Source organism: Leptodactylus fuscus, chromosome 7, assembly GCF_031893055.1.
Source record: "Leptodactylus fuscus isolate aLepFus1 chromosome 7, aLepFus1.hap2, whole genome shotgun sequence".
NCBI classification, from domain to species: Eukaryota; Metazoa; Chordata; class Amphibia; order Anura; family Leptodactylidae; genus Leptodactylus; species Leptodactylus fuscus.
The window spans coordinates 32,664,521-32,686,897 of record NC_134271.1 but is presented as its reverse complement, the minus strand read 5'-3'; the positions used below and the strand labels follow the sequence as shown (position 1 = coordinate 32,686,897).

The 22,377-nt window shown below is 55.1% G+C and overlaps 1 protein-coding gene across 2 annotated transcripts in view; it reads left to right on the top strand.

Annotated features, from left to right (window-relative positions):
* Positions 1-1,458: 1,458 nt before the first annotated feature.
* RCE1 (Ras converting CAAX endopeptidase 1) overlaps positions 1,459-22,377 on the top strand; it is a 114,178-nt gene continuing 93,259 nt past the window's right edge. For both annotated transcript variants that reach the window (XM_075281600.1, XM_075281599.1), the window contains exons 1-2: positions 1,459-1,602; positions 1,691-1,793. In XM_075281600.1, coding sequence (XP_075137701.1) covers positions 1,472-1,602; positions 1,691-1,793 — 234 coding nt within the window. In that variant the 5' untranslated portion in view covers positions 1,459-1,471. The remainder of the gene's footprint in view (positions 1,603-1,690; positions 1,794-22,377) is intronic.

Here is a 22,377-nt window from a genome sequence, read left to right as displayed (position 1 = left end):
TGTTGTCCTGTATCTTGATGACTGCGTCCAGGGAGTTTATTTCAGAGAAGGAGTAATTGAGCATCAGGTTAGTGAAGGATACAGCCAGCTACCTTCAAGACACCACAGACCTATTAAATAAACTATCCACTATAGGTCCCCTTCCAGATGGAACCATCCTGGCCACCATGGATGTAGAATCCTTGTACTCCAACATCCCACACCAGGACGGTGTAAACGCCTGCCAGTTTTTCATGGAAAAGCGAGGTATGAACGCTGAATTGGTGGTGAAACTCACAAATTCATCCTCACCCACAATTACTTCTCTTTTGGTGACTGCATCTACCTACAGCAGACTGGCACCGCAATGGGGAGTAAAATGGCGCCACAGTACGCTAATCTCTTCATGTCCAAGCTGGAGAGTGACTTCCTATCCACCTGCAGCATCAGACCTCTGGCCTACTATCGCTTCATTGACGATATCCTAATCATTTGGACTGGGTCTGAACAACAGCTGAAAACCTTCCATGAACAATTCAACCAGTTCCATCCCACCATCAACCTGACGCTCAATCACTCCTTCTTACAGAAATCACTGACCTGAGAACTGATAAGAACCTGGAATTGTTTACATTGTTTCTACCAATGACTAATAACCCTCTCCCCCCTTCCTCCTAGAATTCTATCCCTATGTGTCCTCTTGTACATAAATATGCATCCTTCAGAAATGGTTTTTAAATTTACTTGAGAAAGGAGCCGAGAGTTCCGAAACGTTGTAATCTGTCATCATTATTAGTTAGCCATTAAAAAGGTATCAACTACTGAAGACTAGCAAGTTTTTTGTTTTTTTTATATTTCCAAAATTCTGGAGAATGCTCCACGTGTAACAGAATTTTGTAAAAAAAACCCAAAAAACTAAGCCAACTAATAAAAGACATAAAGTTAGATTACACAGTCTAAAAATGAATTACATTTTCACGCAGCAATAGATACTGAAACAACACGGTGCAGTTTAACTCTAGTCATGGTATTACACTGCAGAGATTACACCTCCAGTCACATACACACAGCTCTGCTACACTACAGGTTTATTACACATCTATTCATACACATATATACAAACACACAGCTCTGCTACATCCATTCACAGATACACAGATGTGCTGCACTGCAGTTTTATTACACATATATACACAGCTCTTCTATTACACCTCCAGTCACAGATATACACACACACATCTGCTAGACTGCAGTTCTATTACATATTTATATACACACAGCTCTTCCATGACACCTCCATTCACATACAGTATACACACAGCTCTTCCATGACATCTCCATTCCCCTCACACTTCCTTCCATTTGCCGCTCACACAATATAACATTTCCTATAATCTCACACCTTGGCTCCTCCCCCTCTACAGCACGTGACTGATCACATGATCGCGACATCACCAAAGGTCCTTCCATCCACTATCGTCTCTCCTCTGCCATGTCTGAGGCTCCGGTAGTGGCGGCAGCAGCAGCAGCCTCTGGGCACTGTGTGCTCTCCATACTGTGCTGCCTGACCTTGGCTTGTTCCTATGTGGGCAGCCTGTATGTGTGGAAGAGTGAGCTGTCCAGGTAATGGAGGAGGGGGCGGCAGGTGCTGGGGCTGCAGACATACCTGTGCACCTGCTGTGTGACTGACTGCTCGGCTTTCTATCCACAGGGATCATCCTGCAGTTATCAAGAGGAGGTTCACCAGTGTCCTCATCGTGTCCTCACTGTCCCCTCTAGTGCTATGGGTGTGGAGGGAGCTGACCGGCATCAAGGTAGGTACAGAGGGCGCCATCACTATGGTCCTGTAGGTACAGAGGGCGCCATCACTATGGTCCTGTAGGTACAGAGGGCGCCATCACTATGGTCCTGTAGGTACAGAGGGCGCCATCACTATGGTCCTGTAGGTAGTAGAGGGCGCCATCACTATGGTCCTGTAGGTACAGAGGGCGCCATCACTATGATCCTGTAGGTACAGAGGGCGCCATCACTATAGTCCTGTAGGTAGAGGGGGCGCCATCACTATGATCCTGTAGGTACAGAGGGCGCCATCACTATGGTCCTGTACAGAGGGCGCCATCACTATGGTCCTGTAGGTACAGAGGCCGCCATCACTATGGTCCTGTAGGTACAGAGGCCGCCATCACTATGGTCCTGTAGGTAGTAGAGGGCGCCATCACTATGGTCCTGTAGGTACAGAGGGCGCCATCACTATGATCCTGTAGGTACAGAGGGCGCCATCACTATGGTCCTGTACAGAGGGCGCCATCACTATGGTCCTGTAGGTACAGAGGCCGCCATCACTATGGTCCTGTAGGTACAGAGGGCGCCATCACTATGGTCCTGTAGGTACAGAGGGCGCCATCACTATGGTCCTGTAGGTACAGAGGGCGCCATCACTATGGTCCTGTAGGTACAGAGGGCGCCATCACTATGGTCCTGTAGGTACAGAGGGCGCCATCACTGTGGTCCTGTAGGTACAGAGGGCGCCATCACTATGGTCCTGTAGGTACAGAGGGCGCCATCACTGTGGTCCTGTAGGTACAGAGGGCGCCATCACTATGGTCCTGTAGGTACAGAGGGCGCCATCAATATGGTCCTGTAGGTACAGAGGGCGCCATCACTATGGTCCTGTAGGTACAGAGGGCGCCATCACTATGGTCCTGTAGGTACAGAGGGCGCCATCACTATGGTCCTGTAGGTACAGAGGGCGCCATCACTATGGTCCTGTACAGAGGGCGCCATCACTATGGTCCTGTACAGAGGGCGCCATCACTATGGTCCTGTAGGTACAGAGGGCGCCATCACTATGGTCCTGTAGGTACAGAGGGCGCCATCACTATGGTCCTGTAGGTACAGAGGGCGCCATCAATATGGTCCTGTACAGAGGGCGCCATCACTATGGTCCTGTAGGTACAGAGGGCGCCATCACTATGGTCCTGTAGGTACAGAGGGCGCCATCACTATGATCCTGTAGGTACAGAGGGCGCCATCACTATGGTCCTGTAGGTAGAGGGGGCGCCATCACTATGGTCCTGTAGGTACAGAGGGCGCCATCACTATGGTCCTGTAGGTAGAGGGGGCGCCATCACTATAGTCCTGTAGGTAGAGGGGGCGCCATCACTATGGTCCTGTAGGTAGTAGAGGGCGCCATCACTATGGTCCTGTAGGTACAGAGGGCGCCAACACTATGGTCATGTACGTACAGAGGCCGCCATCACTATGGTCCTGTACAGAGGGTGCCATCACTATGGTCCTGTAGGTACAGAGGGCGCCATCACTATGATCCTGTAGGTACAGAGGCCGCCATCACTATGGTCCTGTAGGTACAGAGGGCGCCATCACTATGGTCCTGTAGGTACAGAGGGCGCCATCACTATGGTCCTGTAGGTACAGAGGCCGCCATCACTATGGTCCTGTAGGTACAGAGGCCGCCATCACTATGGTCCTGTAGGTAGTAGAGGGCGCCATCACTATGGTCCTGTAGGTACAGAGGGCGCCATCACTATGATCCTGTAGGTACAGAGGGCGCCATCACTATGGTCCTGTACAGAGGGCGCCATCACTATGGTCCTGTAGGTACAGAGGCCGCCATCACTATGGTCCTGTAGGTACAGAGGCCGCCATCACTATGGTCCTGTAGGTACAGAGGGCGCCATCACTATGGTCCTGTAGGTACAGAGGGCGCCATCACTATGGTCCTGTAGGTACAGAGGGCGCCATCACTATGGTCCTGTAGGTACAGAGGGCGCCATCACTATGGTCCTGTAGGTACAGAGGGCGCCATCACTGTGGTCCTGTAGGTACAGAGGGCGCCATCACTATGGTCCTGTAGGTACAGAGGGCGCCATCACTGTGGTCCTGTAGGTACAGAGGGCGCCATCACTATGGTCCTGTAGGTACAGAGGGCGCCATCAATATGGTCCTGTAGGTACAGAGGGCGCCATCACTATGGTCCTGTAGGTACAGAGGGCGCCATCACTATGGTCCTGTAGGTACAGAGGGCGCCATCACTATGGTCCTGTAGGTACAGAGGGCGCCATCACTATGGTCCTGTACAGAGGGCGCCATCACTATGGTCCTGTACAGAGGGCGCCATCACTATGGTCCTGTAGGTACAGAGGGCGCCATCACTATGGTCCTGTAGGTACAGAGGGCGCCATCACTATGGTCCTGTAGGTACAGAGGGCGCCATCAATATGGTCCTGTACAGAGGGCGCCATCACTATGGTCCTGTAGGTACAGAGGGCGCCATCACTATGGTCCTGTAGGTACAGAGGCCGCCATCACTATGATCCTGTAGGTACAGAGGGCGCCATCACTATGGTCCTGTAGGTAGAGGGGGCGCCATCACTATGGTCCTGTAGGTAGAGGGGGCGCCATCACTATGGTCCTGTAGGTAGTAGAGGGCGCCATCACTATGGTCCTGTAGGTACAGAGGGCGCCAACACTATGGTCCTGTACGTACAGAGGCCGCCATCACTATGGTCCTGTACAGAGGGTGCCATCACTATGGTCCTGTAGGTACAGAGGGCGCCATCACTATGATCCTGTAGGTACAGAGGGCGCCATCACTATGGTCCTGTAGGTATAGAGGGCGCCATCACTATGGTCCTGTACAGAGGCCGCCATCACTATGGTCCTGTAGGTACAGAGGCCGCCATCACTATGGTCCTGTAGGTACAGAGGGCGCCATCACTATGGTCCTGTAGGTACAGAGGCCGCCATCACTATGGTCCTGTACAGAGGGCGCCATCACTATGGTCCTGTACAGAGGGCGCCATCACTATGGTCCTGTAGGTAGTAGAGGGCGCCATCACTATGGTCCTGTAGGTACAGAGGGCGCCATCACTATGGTCCTGTAGGTACAGAGGGCGCCATCACTATGGTCCTGTAGGTACAGAGGGCGCCATCACTATGGTCCTGTACAGAGGGCGCCATCACTATGGTCCTGTAGGTACAGAGGGCGCCATCACTATGGTCCTGTAGGTACAGAGGCCGCCATCACTATGGTCCTGTAGGTACAGAGGGCGCCATCACTATGGTCCTGTAGGTACAGAGGCCGCCATCACTATAGTCCTGTAGGTAGAGGGGGCGCCATCACTATGGTCCTGTAGGTACAGAGGCCGCCATCACTATGGTCCTGTAGGTACAGAGGGCGCCATCACTATGGTCCTGTACAGAGGGCGCCATCACTATGGTCCTGTAGGTAGTAGAGGGCGCCATCACTATGGTCCTGTAGGTACAGAGGGCGCCATCACTATGGTCCTGTACAGAGGGCGCCATCACTATGGTCCTGTAGGTACAGAGGGCGCCATCACTATGGTCCTGTAGGTACAGAGGCCGCCATCACTATGATCCTGTACAGAGGGCGCCATCACTATGGTCCTGTAGGTACAGAGGGCGCCATCACTATGGTCCTGTAGGTAGAGGGGGCGCCATCACTATGGTCCTGTAGGTACAGAGGGCGCCATCACTATGGTCCTGTAGGTAGAGGGGGCGCCATCACTATGGTCCTGTAGGTAGTAGAGGGCGCCATCACTATGGTCCTGTAGGTACAGAGGGCGCCATCACTATGGTCCTGTAGGTACAGAGGGCGCCATCACTATGGTCCTGTACAGAGGGTGCCATCACTATGGTCCTGTAGGTACAGAGGGCGCCATCACGATGGTCCTGTAGGTACAGAGGGCGCCATCACTATGGTCCTGTACGTACAGAGGCCGCCATCACTATGGTCCTGTAGGTACAGAGGCCGCCATCACTATGGTCCTGTAGGTAGAGGGGGCGCCATCACTATAGTCCTGTAGGTAGAGGGGGCGCCATCACTATGGTCCTGTAGGTAGTAGAGGGCGCCATCACTATGGTCCTGTAGGTAGTAGAGGGCGCCATCACTATGGTCCTGTAGGTACAGAAGGCGCCATCACTATGGTCCTGTACGTACAGAGGCCGCCATCACTATGGTCCTGTACAGAGGGTGCCATCACTATGGTCCTGTAGGTACAGAGGGCGCCATCACTATGATCCTGTAGGTACAGAGGGCGCCATCACTATGGTCCTGTAGGTACAGAGGGCGCCATCACTATGGTCCTGTAGGTATAGAGGGCGCCATCACTATGGTCCTGTACAGAGGCCGCCATCACTATGGTCCTGTAGGTACAGAGGCCGCCATCACTATGGTCCTGTAGGTACAGAGGCCGCCATCACTATGGTCCTGTAGGTACAGAGGCCGCCATCACTATGGTCCTGTAGGTACAGAGGCCGCCATCACTATGGTCCTGTACAGAGGGCGCCATCACTATGGTCCTGTACAGAGGGCGCCATCACTATGGTCCTGTAGGTAGTAGAGGGCGCCATCACTATGGTCCTGTAGGTACAGAGGGCGCCATCACTATGGTCCTGTAGGTACAGAGGGCGCCATCACTATGGTCCTGTAGGTACAGAGGGCGCCATCACTATGGTCCTGTACAGAGGGCGCCATCACTATGGTCCTGTAGGTACAGAGGGCGCCATCACTATGGTCCTGTAGGTACAGAGGCCGCCATCACTATGGTCCTGTAGGTACAGAGGCCGCCATCACTATGGTCCTGTAGGTACAGAGGCCGCCATCACTATGGTCCTGTAGGTACAGAGGGCGCCATCACTATGGTCCTGTACAGAGGGCGCCATCACTATGGTCCTGTAGGTAGTAGAGGGCGCCATCACTATGGTCCTGTAGGTACAGAGGGCGCCATCACTATGGTCCTGTACAGAGGGCGCCATCACTATGGTCCTGTAGGTACAGAGGGCGCCATCACTATGGTCCTGTACAGAGGGCGCCATGACTATGGTCCTGTACAGAGGGCGCCATCACTATGGTCCTGTAGGTACAGAGGGCGCCATCACTATGATCCTGTAGGTACAGAGGGCGCCATCACTATGGTCCTGTAGGTACAGAGGGCGCCATCACTATGATCCTGTAGGTACAGAGGGCGCCATCACTATGGTCCTGTACAGAGGGCGCCATCACTATGGTCCTGTACAGAGGGCGCCATCACTATGGTCCTGTAGGTACAGAGGGCGCCATCACTATGGTCCTGTAGGTACAAAGGGCGCCATCACTATGGTCCTGTACAGAGGGCGCCATCACTATGGTCCTGTAGGTACAGAGGGCGCCATCACTATGGTCCTGTAGGTACAGAGGGCGCCATCACTATGGTCCTGTAGGTACAGAGGCCGCCATCACTATGGTCCTGTAGGTACAGAGGGCGCCATCACTATAGTCCTGTAGGTACAGAGGGCGCCATCACTATGGTCCTGTAGGTACAGAGGGCGCCATCACTATGGTCCTGTACAGAGGGTGCCATCACTATGGTCCTGTAGGTACAGAGGGCGCCATCACTATGATCCTGTAGGTACAGAGGGCGCCATCACTATGGTCCTGTACAGAGGGCGCCATCACTATGGTCCTGTACAGAGGGCGCCATCACTATGGTCCTGTAGGTACAGAGGGCGCCATCACTATGGTCCTGTAGGTACAGAGGGCGCCATCACTATGGTCCTGTAGGTACAGAGGGCGCCATCACTATGGTCCTGTACAGAGGCCGCCATCACTATGGTCCTGTAGGTACAGAGGCCGCCATCACTATGGTCCTGTAGGTAGTAGAGGGCGCCATCACTATGGTCCTGTAGGTACAGAGGGCGCCATCACTATGATCCTGTAGGTACAGAGGGCGCCATCACTATGGTCCTGTACAGAGGGCGCCATCACTATGGTCCTGTAGGTACAGAGGCCGCCATCACTATGGTCCTGTAGGTACAGAGGCCGCCATCACTATGGTCCTGTAGGTACAGAGGGCGCCATCACTATGGTCCTGTAGGTACAGAGGGCGCCATCACTATGGTCCTGTAGGTACAGAGGGCGCCATCACTATGGTCCTGTAGGTACAGAGGGCGCCATCACTGTGGTCCTGTAGGTACAGAGGGCGCCATCACTATGGTCCTGTAGGTACAGAGGCCGCCATCACTATGGTCCTGTAGGTACAGAGGCCGCCATCACTATGGTCCTGTAGGTACAGAGGGCGCCATCACTATGGTCCTGTACAGAGGGCGCCATCACTATGGTCCTGTACAGAGGGCGCCATCACTATGGTCCTGTAGGTACAGAGGGCGCCATCACTATGGTCCTGTAGGTACAGAGGGCGCCATCACTATGGTCCTGTAGGTACAGAGGGCGCCATCACTATGGTCCTGTAGGTACAGAGGGCGCCATCACTATGGTCCTGTAGGTACAGAGGGCGCCATCACTATGATCCTGTAGGTACAGAGGGCGCCATCACTGTGGTCCTGTAGGTACAGAGGGCGCCATCACTATGGTCCTGTACAGAGGGCGCCATCACTATGGTCCTGTACAGAGGGCGCCATCACTATGGTCCTGTAGGTACAGAGGGCGCCATCACTATGATCCTGTAGGTACAGAGGGCGCCATCACTATGGTCCTGTAGGTACAGAGGGCGCCATCACTATGATCCTGTAGGTACAGAGGGCGCCATCACTATGGTCCTATACAGAGGGCGCCATCACTATGGTCCTGTACAGAGGGCGCCATCACTATGGTCCTGTAGGTACAGAGGGCACCATCACTATGGTCCTGTACAGAGGGCGCCATCACTATGATCCTGTAGGTACAGAGGGCGCCATCACTATGATCCTGTAGGTACAGAGGCCGCCATCACTATGGTCCTGTAGGTACAGAGGCCGCCATCACTATGGTCCTGTAGGTACAGAGGGCGCCATCACTATGGTCCTGTACAGAGGGCGCCATCACTATGGTCCTGTACAGAGGGCGCCATCACTATGGTCCTGTAGGTACAGAGGGCGCCATCACTATGGTCCTGTAGGTACAGAGGGCGCCATCACTATGATCCTGTAGGTACAGAGGCCGCCATCACTATGGTCCTGTAGGTACAGAGGGCGCCATCACTATGGTCCTGTAGGTACAGAGGGCGCCATCACTATGGTCCTGTAGGTACAGAGGGCGCCATCACTATGGTCCTGTAGGTACAGAGGGCGCCATCACTATGGTCCTGTAGGTACAGAGGGCGCCATCACTATGGTCCTGTAGGTACAGAGGGCGCCATCACTATGGTCCTGTAGGTACAGAGGGCGCCATCACTATGGTCCTGTAGGTACAGAGGGCGCCATCACTATGGTCCTGTAGGTACAGAGGGCGCCATCACTATGGTCCTGTAGGTAGAGGGGGCGCCATCACTATGGTCCTGTAGGTACAGAGGGCGCCATCACTATGGTCCTGTAGGTAGAGGGGGCGCCATCACTATGGTCCTGTAGGTAGTAGAGGGCGCCATCACTATGGTCCTGTAGGTACAGAGGGCGCCATCACTATGGTCCTGTAGGTACAGAGGGCGCCATCACTATGGTCCTGTACAGAGGGTGCCATCACTATGGTCCTGTAGGTACAGAGGGCGCCATCACGATGGTCCTGTAGGTACAGAGGGCGCCATCACTATGGTCCTGTACGTACAGAGGCCGCCATCACTATGGTCCTGTAGGTACAGAGGCCGCCATCACTATGGTCCTGTAGGTAGAGGGGGCGCCATCACTATAGTCCTGTAGGTAGAGGGGGCGCCATCACTATGGTCCTGTAGGTAGTAGAGGGCGCCATCACTATGGTCCTGTAGGTAGTAGAGGGCGCCATCACTATGGTCCTGTAGGTACAGAGGGCGCCATCACTATGGTCCTGTACGTACAGAGGCCGCCATCACTATGGTCCTGTACAGAGGGTGCCATCACTATGGTCCTGTAGGTACAGAGGGCGCCATCACTATGATCCTGTAGGTACAGAGGGCGCCATCACTATGGTCCTGTAGGTACAGAGGGCGCCATCACTATGGTCCTGTAGGTATAGAGGGCGCCATCACTATGGTCCTGTACAGAGGCCGCCATCACTATGGTCCTGTAGGTACAGAGGCCGCCATCACTATGGTCCTGTAGGTACAGAGGCCGCCATCACTATGGTCCTGTAGGTACAGAGGCCGCCATCACTATGGTCCTGTAGGTACAGAGGCCGCCATCACTATGGTCCTGTACAGAGGGCGCCATCACTATGGTCCTGTACAGAGGGCGCCATCACTATGGTCCTGTAGGTAGTAGAGGGCGCCATCACTATGGTCCTGTAGGTACAGAGGGCGCCATCACTATGGTCCTGTAGGTACAGAGGGCGCCATCACTATGGTCCTGTAGGTACAGAGGGCGCCATCACTATGGTCCTGTACAGAGGGCGCCATCACTATGGTCCTGTAGGTACAGAGGGCGCCATCACTATGGTCCTGTAGGTACAGAGGCCGCCATCACTATGGTCCTGTAGGTACAGAGGCCGCCATCACTATGGTCCTGTAGGTACAGAGGCCGCCATCACTATGGTCCTGTAGGTACAGAGGGCGCCATCACTATGGTCCTGTACAGAGGGCGCCATCACTATGGTCCTGTAGGTAGTAGAGGGCGCCATCACTATGGTCCTGTAGGTACAGAGGGCGCCATCACTATGGTCCTGTACAGAGGGCGCCATCACTATGGTCCTGTAGGTACAGAGGGCGCCATCACTATGGTCCTGTACAGAGGGCGCCATGACTATGGTCCTGTACAGAGGGCGCCATCACTATGGTCCTGTAGGTACAGAGGGCGCCATCACTATGATCCTGTAGGTACAGAGGGCGCCATCACTATGGTCCTGTAGGTACAGAGGGCGCCATCACTATGATCCTGTAGGTACAGAGGGCGCCATCACTATGGTCCTGTACAGAGGGCGCCATCACTATGGTCCTGTACAGAGGGCGCCATCACTATGGTCCTGTAGGTACAGAGGGCGCCATCACTATGGTCCTGTAGGTACAAAGGGCGCCATCACTATGGTCCTGTACAGAGGGCGCCATCACTATGGTCCTGTAGGTACAGAGGGCGCCATCACTATGGTCCTGTAGGTACAGAGGGCGCCATCACTATGGTCCTGTAGGTACAGAGGCCGCCATCACTATGGTCCTGTAGGTACAGAGGGCGCCATCACTATAGTCCTGTAGGTACAGAGGGCGCCATCACTATGGTCCTGTAGGTACAGAGGGCGCCATCACTATGGTCCTGTACAGAGGGTGCCATCACTATGGTCCTGTAGGTACAGAGGGCGCCATCACTATGATCCTGTAGGTACAGAGGGCGCCATCACTATGGTCCTGTACAGAGGGCGCCATCACTATGGTCCTGTACAGAGGGCGCCATCACTATGGTCCTGTAGGTACAGAGGGCGCCATCACTATGGTCCTGTAGGTACAGAGGGCGCCATCACTATGGTCCTGTAGGTACAGAGGGCGCCATCACTATGGTCCTGTACAGAGGCCGCCATCACTATGGTCCTGTAGGTACAGAGGCCGCCATCACTATGGTCCTGTAGGTAGTAGAGGGCGCCATCACTATGGTCCTGTAGGTACAGAGGGCGCCATCACTATGATCCTGTAGGTACAGAGGGCGCCATCACTATGGTCCTGTACAGAGGGCGCCATCACTATGGTCCTGTAGGTACAGAGGCCGCCATCACTATGGTCCTGTAGGTACAGAGGCCGCCATCACTATGGTCCTGTAGGTACAGAGGGCGCCATCACTATGGTCCTGTAGGTACAGAGGGCGCCATCACTATGGTCCTGTAGGTACAGAGGGCGCCATCACTATGGTCCTGTAGGTACAGAGGGCGCCATCACTGTGGTCCTGTAGGTACAGAGGGCGCCATCACTATGGTCCTGTAGGTACAGAGGCCGCCATCACTATGGTCCTGTAGGTACAGAGGCCGCCATCACTATGGTCCTGTAGGTACAGAGGGCGCCATCACTATGGTCCTGTACAGAGGGCGCCATCACTATGGTCCTGTACAGAGGGCGCCATCACTATGGTCCTGTAGGTACAGAGGGCGCCATCACTATGGTCCTGTAGGTACAGAGGGCGCCATCACTATGGTCCTGTAGGTACAGAGGGCGCCATCACTATGGTCCTGTAGGTACAGAGGGCGCCATCACTATGGTCCTGTAGGTACAGAGGGCGCCATCACTATGATCCTGTAGGTACAGAGGGCGCCATCACTGTGGTCCTGTAGGTACAGAGGGCGCCATCACTATGGTCCTGTACAGAGGGCGCCATCACTATGGTCCTGTACAGAGGGCGCCATCACTATGGTCCTGTAGGTACAGAGGGCGCCATCACTATGATCCTGTAGGTACAGAGGGCGCCATCACTATGGTCCTGTAGGTACAGAGGGCGCCATCACTATGATCCTGTAGGTACAGAGGGCGCCATCACTATGGTCCTATACAGAGGGCGCCATCACTATGGTCCTGTACAGAGGGCGCCATCACTATGGTCCTGTAGGTACAGAGGGCACCATCACTATGGTCCTGTACAGAGGGCGCCATCACTATGATCCTGTAGGTACAGAGGGCGCCATCACTATGATCCTGTAGGTACAGAGGCCGCCATCACTATGGTCCTGTAGGTACAGAGGCCGCCATCACTATAGTCCTGTAGGTACAGAGGGCGCCATCACTATGGTCCTGTACAGAGGGCGCCATCACTATGGTCCTGTACAGAGGGCGCCATCACTATGGTCCTGTAGGTACAGAGGGCGCCATCACTATGGTCCTGTAGGTACAGAGGGCGCCATCACTATGATCCTGTAGGTACAGAGGCCGCCATCACTATGGTCCTGTAGGTACAGAGGGCGCCATCACTATGGTCCTGTAGGTACAGAGGGCGCCATCACTATGGTCCTGTAGGTACAGAGGGCGCCATCACTATGGTCCTGTAGGTACAGAGGGCGCCATCACTATGGTCCTGTAGGTACAGAGGGCGCCATCACTATGGTCCTGTAGGTACAGAGGGCGCCATCACTATGGTCCTGTAGGTACAGAGGGCGCCATCACTATGGTCCTGTAGGTACAGAGGGCGCCATCACTATGGTCCTGTAGGTACAGAGGGCGCCATCACTATGGTCCTGTAGGTACAGAGGGCGCCATCACTATAGTCCTGTAGGTACAGAGGCCGCCATCACTATGGTCCTGTAGGTACAGAGGGCGCCATCACTATGGTCCTGTAGGTAGAGGGGGCGCCATCACTATGGTCCTGTAGGTACAGAGGCCGCCATCACTATGGTCCTGTACAGAGGGCGCCATCACTATGGTCCTGTAGGTACAGAGGGCGCCATCACTATGGTCCTGTAGGTACAGAGGCCGCCATCACTATGATCCTGTACAGAGGGCGCCATCACTATGGTCCTGTAGGTACAGAGGGCGCCATCACTATGGTCCTGTAGGTAGAGGGGGCGCCATCACTATGGTCCTGTAGGTACAGAGGGCGCCATCACTATGGTCCTGTAGGTAGAGGGGGCGCCATCACTATGGTCCTGTAGGTAGTAGAGGGCGCCATCACTATGGTCCTGTAGGTACAGAGGGCGCCATCACTATGGTCCTGTAGGTACAGAGGGCGCCATCACTATGGTCCTGTAGGTACAGAGGGCGCCATCACTATGGTCCTGTACAGAGGGTGCCATCACTATGGTCCTGTAGGTACAGAGGGCGCCATCACTATGATCCTGTAGGTACAGAGGGCGCCATCACTATGGTCCTGTACAGAGGGCGCCATCACTATGGTCCTGTACAGAGGGCGCCATCACTATGGTCCTGTAGGTACAGAGGGCGCCATCACTATGGTCCTGTAGGTACAGAGGGCGCCATCACTATGGTCCTGTAGGTACAGAGGGCGCCATCACTATGATCCTGTAGGTACAGAGGGCGCCATCACTATGATCCTGTAGGTACAGAGGGCGCCATCACTATGATCCTGTAGGTACAGAGGGCGCCATCACTATGGTCCTGTACAGAGGGCGCCATGACTATGGTCCTGTACAGAGGGCGCCATCACTATGGTCCTGTAGGTACAGAGGGCGCCATCACTATGATCCTGTAGGTACAGAGGGCGCCATCACTATGGTCCTGTAGGTACAGAGGGCGCCATCACTATGATCCTGTAGGTACAGAGGGCGCCATCACTATGGTCCTGTACAGAGGGCGCCATCACTATGGTCCTGTACAGAGGGCGCCATCACTATGGTCCTGTAGGTACAGAGGGCGCCATCACTATGGTCCTGTAGGTACAAAGGGCGCCATCACTATGGTCCTGTACAGAGGGCGCCATCACTATGGTCCTGTACAGAGGGCGCCATCACTATGGTCCTGTAGGTACAGAGGGCGCCATCACTATGGTCCTGTAGGTACAGAGGGCGCCATCACTATGGTCCTGTAGGTACAGAGGCCGCCATCACTATGGTCCTGTAGGTACAGAGGGCGCCATCACTATAGTCCTGTAGGTACAGAGGGCGCCATCACTATGGTCCTGTAGGTACAGAGGGCGCCATCACTATGGTCCTGTACAGAGGGTGCCATCACTATGGTCCTGTAGGTACAGAGGGCGCCATCACTATGATCCTGTAGGTACAGAGGGCGCCATCACTATGGTCCTGTACAGAGGGCGCCATCACTATGGTCCTGTACAGAGGGCGCCATCACTATGGTCCTGTAGGTACAGAGGGCGCCATCACTATGGTCCTGTAGGTACAGAGGGCGCCATCACTATGGTCCTGTAGGTACAGAGGGCGCCATCACTATGGTCCTGTACAGAGGCCGCCATCACTATGGTCCTGTAGGTACAGAGGCCGCCATCACTATGGTCCTGTAGGTAGTAGAGGGCGCCATCACTATGGTCCTGTAGGTACAGAGGGCGCCATCACTATGATCCTGTAGGTACAGAGGGCGCCATCACTATGGTCCTGTACAGAGGGCGCCATCACTATGGTCCTGTAGGTACAGAGGCCGCCATCACTATGGTCCTGTAGGTACAGAGGCCGCCATCACTATGGTCCTGTAGGTACAGAGGGCGCCATCACTATGGTCCTGTAGGTACAGAGGGCGCCATCACTATGGTCCTGTAGGTACAGAGGCCGCCATCACTATGGTCCTGTAGGTACAGAGGGCGCCATCACTATAGTCCTGTAGGTACAGAGGGCGCCATCACTATGGTCCTGTAGGTACAGAGGGCGCCATCACTATGGTCCTGTACAGAGGGTGCCATCACTATGGTCCTGTAGGTACAGAGGGCGCCATCACTATGATCCTGTAGGTACAGAGGGCGCCATCACTATGGTCCTGTACAGAGGGCGCCATCACTATGGTCCTGTACAGAGGGCGCCATCACTATGGTCCTGTAGGTACAGAGGGCGCCATCACTATGGTCCTGTAGGTACAGAGGGCGCCATCACTATGGTCCTGTAGGTACAGAGGGCGCCATCACTATGGTCCTGTACAGAGGCCGCCATCACTATGGTCCTGTAGGTACAGAGGCCGCCATCACTATGGTCCTGTAGGTAGTAGAGGGCGCCATCACTATGGTCCTGTAGGTACAGAGGGCGCCATCACTATGATCCTGTAGGTACAGAGGGCGCCATCACTATGGTCCTGTACAGAGGGCGCCATCACTATGGTCCTGTAGGTACAGAGGCCGCCATCACTATGGTCCTGTAGGTACAGAGGCCGCCATCACTATGGTCCTGTAGGTACAGAGGGCGCCATCACTATGGTCCTGTAGGTACAGAGGGCGCCATCACTATGGTCCTGTAGGTACAGAGGGCGCCATCACTATGGTCCTGTAGGTACAGAGGGCGCCATCACTGTGGTCCTGTAGGTACAGAGGGCGCCATCACTATGGTCCTGTAGGTACAGAGGCCGCCATCACTATGGTCCTGTAGGTACAGAGGCCGCCATCACTATGGTCCTGTAGGTACAGAGGGCGCCATCACTATGGTCCTGTAGGTACAGAGGGCGCCATCACTATGGTCCTGTACAGAGGGCGCCATCACTATGGTCCTGTACAGAGGGCGCCATCACTATGGTCCTGTAGGTACAGAGGGCGCCATCACTATGGTCCTGTAGGTACAGAGGGCGCCATCACTATGGTCCTGTAGGTACAGAGGGCGCCATCACTATGGTCCTGTAGGTACAGAGGCCGCCATCACTATGATCCTGTACAGAGGGCGCCATCACTATGGTCCTGTTGGTAGAGGGGGCGCCATCACTATGGTCCTGTAGGTACAGAGGGCGCCATCACTATGGTCCTGTAGGTAGAGGGGGCGCCATCACTATGATCCTGTACAGAGGGCGCCATCACTATGGTCCTGTAGGTAGTAGAGGGCGCCATCACTATGGTCCTGTAGGTACAGAGGGCGCCATCACTATGGTCCTGTACGTACAGAGGCCGCCATCACTATGGTCCTGTACAGAGGGTGCCATCACTATGGTCCTGTAGGTACAGAGGGCGCCATCACTATGATCCTGTAGGTACAGAGGGCGCCATCACTATGGTCCTGTAGGTACAGAGGGCGCCATCACTATGGTCCTGTAGGTACAGAGGGCGCCATCACTATGGTCCTGTAGGTACAGAGGGCGCCATCACTATGGTCCTGTAGGTACAGAGGGCGCCATCACTATGGTCCTGTACGTACAGAGGCCGCCATCACTATGGTCCTGTAGGTACAGAGGCCGCCATCACTATGGTCCTGTAGGTACAGAGGCCGCCATCACTATGGTCCTGTAGGTACAGAGGCCGCCATCACTATGGTCCTGTACAGAGGGCGCCATCACTATGGTCCTGTAGGTAGTAGAGGGCGCCATCACTATGGTCCTGTAGGTACAGAGGGCGCCATCACTATGGTCCTGTAGGTATAGAGGGCGCCATCACTATGGTCCTGTACAGAGGCCGCCATCACTATGGTCCTGTAGGTACAGAGGCCGCCATCACTATGGTCCTGTAGGTACAGAGGGCGCCATCACTATGGTCCTGTAGGTACAGAGGGCGCCATCACTATGGTCCTGTAGGTACAGAGGCCGCCATCACTATGGTCCTGTACAGAGGGCGCCATCGCTATGGTCCTGTACAGAGGGCGCCATCACTATGGTCCTGTAGGTAGTAGAGGGCGCCATCACTATGGTCCTGTAGGTACAGAGGGCGCCATCACTATGGTCCTGTAGGTACAGAGGGCGCCATCACTATGGTCCTGTAGGTACAGAGGGCGCCATCACTATGGTCCTGTACAGAGGGCGCCATCACTATGGTCCTGTAGGTACAGAGGGCGCCATCACTATGGTCCTGTAGGTACAGAGGCCGCCATCACTATGGTCCTGTAGGTACAGAGGCCGCCATCACTATGGTCCTGTAGGTACAGAGGCTGCCATCACTATGGTCCTGTAGGTACAGAGGGCGCCATCACTATGGTCCTGTACAGAGGGCGCCATCACTATGGTCCTGTACAGAGGGCGCCATCACTATGGTCCTGTAGGTAGTAGAGGGCGCCATCACTATGGTCCTGTAGGTACAGAGGGCGCCATCACTATGGTCCTGTACAGAGGGCGCCATCACTATGGTCCTGTAGGTACAGAGGCCGCCATCACTATGATCCTGTACAGAGGGCGCCATCACTATGGTCCTGTAGGTACAGAGGGCGCCATCACTATGGTCCTGTAGGTAGAGGGGGCGCCATCACTATGGTCCTGTAGGTACAGAGGGCGCCATCACTATGGTCCTGTAGGTAGAGGGGGCGCCATCACTATGGTCCTGTAGGTAGTAGAGGGCGCCATCACTATGGTCCTGTAGGTACAGAGGGCGCCATCACTATGGTCCTGTAGGTACAGAGGGCGCCATCACTATAGTCCTGTACAGAGGGTGCCATCACTATGGTCCTGTAGGTACAGAGGGCGCCATCACTATGATCCTGTAGGTACAGAGGGCGCCATCACTATGGTCCTGTAGGTACAGAGGGCGCCATCACTATGGTCCTGTAGGTACAGAGGGCGCCATCACTATGGTCCTGTAGGTACAGAGGGCGCCATCACTATGGTCCTGTAGGTACAGAGGGCGCCATCACTATGGTCCTGTAGGTACAGAGGGCGCCATCACTATGGTCCTGTACGTACAGAGGCCGCCATCACTATGGTCCTGTAGGTACAGAGGCCGCCATCACTATGGTCCTGTAGGTACAGAGGCCGCCATCACTATGGTCCTGTAGGTACAGAGGCCGCCATCACTATGGTCCTGTAGGTACAGAGGGCGCCATCACTATGGTCCTGTAGGTACAGAGGGCGCCATCACTATGATCCTGTAGGTACAGAGGGCGCCATCACTGTGGTCCTGTAGGTACAGAGGGCGCCATCACTATGGTCCTGTACAGAGGGCGCCATCACTATGGTCCTGTACAGAGGGCGCCATCACTATGGTCCTGTAGGTACAGAGGGCGCCATCACTATGATCCTGTAGGTACAGAGGGCGCCATCACTATGGTCCTGTAGGTACAGAGGGCGCCATCACTATGATCCTGTAGGTACAGAGGGCGCCATCACTATGGTCCTATACAGAGGGCGCCATCACTATGGTCCTGTACAGAGGGCGCCATCACTATGGTCCTGTAGGTACAGAGGGCACCATCACTATGGTCCTGTACAGAGGGCGCCATCACTATGATCCTGTAGGTACAGAGGGCGCCATCACTATGATCCTGTAGGTACAGAGGCCGCCATCACTATGGTCCTGTAGGTACAGAGGCCGCCATCACTATGGTCCTGTAGGTACAGAGGGCGCCATCACTATGGTCCTGTACAGAGGGCGCCATCACTATGGTCCTGTACAGAGGGCGCCATCACTATGGTCCTGTAGGTACAGAGGGCGCCATCACTATGGTCCTGTAGGTACAGAGGGCGCCATCACTATGATCCTGTAGGTACAGAGGCCGCCATCACTATGGTCCTGTAGGTACAGAGGGCGCCATCACTATGGTCCTGTAGGTACAGAGGGCGCCATCACTATGGTCCTGTAGGTACAGAGGGCGCCATCACTATGGTCCTGTAGGTACAGAGGGCGCCATCACTATGGTCCTGTAGGTACAGAGGGCGCCATCACTATGGTCCTGTAGGTACAGAGGGCGCCATCACTATGGTCCTGTAGGTACAGAGGGCGCCATCACTATGGTCCTGTAGGTACAGAGGGCGCCATCACTATGGTCCTGTAGGTACAGAGGGCGCCATCACTATGGTCCTGTAGGTACAGAGGGCGCCATCACTATAGTCCTGTAGGTACAGAGGCCGCCATCACTATGGTCCTGTAGGTACAGAGGGCGCCATCACTATGGTCCTGTAGGTAGAGGGGGCGCCATCACTATGGTCCTGTAGGTACAGAGGCCGCCATCACTATGGTCCTGTACAGAGGGCGCCATCACTATGGTCCTGTAGGTACAGAGGGCGCCATCACTATGGTCCTGTAGGTACAGAGGCCGCCATCACTATGATCCTGTACAGAGGGCGCCATCACTATGGTCCTGTAGGTACAGAGGGCGCCATCACTATGGTCCTGTAGGTAGAGGGGGCGCCATCACTATGGTCCTGTAGGTACAGAGGGCGCCATCACTATGGTCCTGTAGGTAGAGGGGGCGCCATCACTATGGTCCTGTAGGTAGTAGAGGGCGCCATCACTATGGTCCTGTAGGTACAGAGGGCGCCATCACTATGGTCCTGTAGGTACAGAGGGCGCCATCACTATGGTCCTGTAGGTACAGAGGGCGCCATCACTATGGTCCTGTACAGAGGGTGCCATCACTATGGTCCTGTAGGTACAGAGGGCGCCATCACTATGATCCTGTAGGTACAGAGGGCGCCATCACTATGGTCCTGTACAGAGGGCGCCATCACTATGGTCCTGTACAGAGGGCGCCATCACTATGGTCCTGTAGGTACAGAGGGCGCCATCACTATGGTCCTGTAGGTACAGAGGGCGCCATCACTATGGTCCTGTAGGTACAGAGGGCGCCATCACTATGATCCTGTAGGTACAGAGGGCGCCATCACTATGATCCTGTAGGTACAGAGGGCGCCATCACTATGATCCTGTAGGTACAGAGGGCGCCATCACTATGGTCCTGTACAGAGTATGACTATGGTCCTGTACAGAGGGCGCCATCACTATGGTCCTGTAGGTACAGAGGGCGCCATCACTATGATCCTGTAGGTACAGAGGGCGCCATCACTATGGTCCTGTAGGTACAGAGGGCGCCATCACTATGATCCTGTAGGTACAGAGGGCGCCATCACTATGGTCCTGTACAGAGGGCGCCATCACTATGGTCCTGTACAGAGGGCGCCATCACTATGGTCCTGTAGGTACAGAGGGCGCCATCACTATGGTCCTGTAGGTACAGAGGGCGCCATCACTATGGTCCTGTACAGAGGGCGCCATCACTATGGTCCTGTACAGAGGGCGCCATCACTATGGTCCTGTAGGTACAGAGGGCGCCATCACTATGGTCCTGTAGGTACAGAGGGCGCCATCACTATGGTCCTGTAGGTACAGAGGGCGCCATCACTATGGTCCTGTAGGTACAGAGGGCGCCATCACTATGGTCCTGTAGGTACAGAGGGCGCCATCACTATGGTCCTGTAGGTACAGAGGGCGCCATCACTATGGTCCTGTACAGAGGGCGCCATCACTATGGTCCTGTAGGTACAGAGGGCGCCATCACTATGGTCCTGTAGGTACAGAGGGCGCCATCACTATGGTCCTGTACAGAGGGCGCCATCACTATGGTCCTGGTACAGAGGGCGCCATCACTATGGTCCTGTAGGTACAGAGGGCGCCATCACTATGGTCCTGTAGGTACAGAGGGCGCCATCACTATGGTCCTGTAGGTACAGAGGGCGCCATCACTATGGTCCTGTAGGTACAGAGGGCGCCATCACTATGGTCCTGTAGGTACAGAGGGCGCCATCACTATGGTCCTGTAGGTACAGAGGGCGCCATCACTATGGTCCTGTAGGTACAGAGGGCGCCATCACTATGGTCCTGTAGGTACAGAGGGCGCCATCACTATGGTCCTGTACAGAGGGCGCCATCACTATGGTCCTGTAGGTACAGAGGGCGCCATCACTATGGTCCTGTAGGTACAGAGGGCGCCATCACTATGGTCCTGTAGGTACAGAGGGCGCCATCACTATGGTCCTGTAGGTACAGAGGGCGCCATCACTATGGTCCTGTAGGTACAGAGGGCGCCATCACTATGGTCCTGTAGGTACAGAGGGCGCCATCACTATGGTCCTGTAGGTACAGAGGGCGCCATCACTATGGTCCTGTAGGTACAGAGGGCGCCATCACTATGGTCCTGTACAGAGGGCGCCATCACTATGGTCCTGTAGGTACAGAGGGCGCCATCACTATGGTCCTGTAGGTACAGAGGGCGCCATCACTATGGTCCTGGTACAGAGGGCGCCATCACTATGGTCCTGTACAGAGGGCGCCATCACTATGGTCCTGTAGGTACAGAGGGCGCCATCACTATGGTCCTGTAGGTACAGAGGGCGCCATCACTATGGTCCTGTAGGTACAGAGGGCGCCATCACTATGGTCCTGGTACAGAGGGCGCCATCACTATGGTCCTGTAGGTACAGAGGCGCCATCACTATGGTCCTGTAGGTACAGAGGGCGCCATCACTATGGTCCTGTAGGTACAGAGGGCGCCATCACTATGGTCCTGTAGGTACAGAGGGCGCCATCACTATGGTCCTGTACAGAGGGCGCCATCACTATGGTCCTGTAGGTACAGAGGCCGCCATCACTATGGTCCTGTAGGTACAGAGGGCGCCATCACTATGGTCCTGTAGGTACAGAGGGCGCCATCACTATGGTCCTGTAGGTACAGAGGGCGCCATCACTATGGTCCTGTAGGTACAGAGGGCGCCATCACTATGGTCCTGTAGGTACAGAGGGCGCCATCACTATGGTCCTGTAGGTACAGAGGGCGCCATCACTATGGTCCTGTAGGTACAGAGGGCGCCATCACTATGGTCCTGTAGGTACAGAGGGCGCCATCACTATGGTCCTGTAGGTACAGAGGGCGCCATCACTATGGTCCTGTACAGAGGGCGCCATCACTATGGTCCTGTACAGAGGGCGCCATCACTATGGTCCTGTAGGTACAGAGGGCGCCATCACTATGGTCCTGTAGGTACAGAGGGCGCCATCACTATGGTCCTGTAGGTACAGAGGGCGCCATCACTATGGTCCTGTAGGTACAGAGGCCGCCATCACTATGGTCCTGTACAGAGGGCGCCATCACTATGGTCCTGTAGGTAGAGGGGGCGCCATCACTATGGTCCTGTAGGTACAGAGGGCGCCATCACTATGGTCCTGTAGGTACAGAGGGCGCCATCACTATGTCCTGTACAGAGGGCGCCATCACTATGG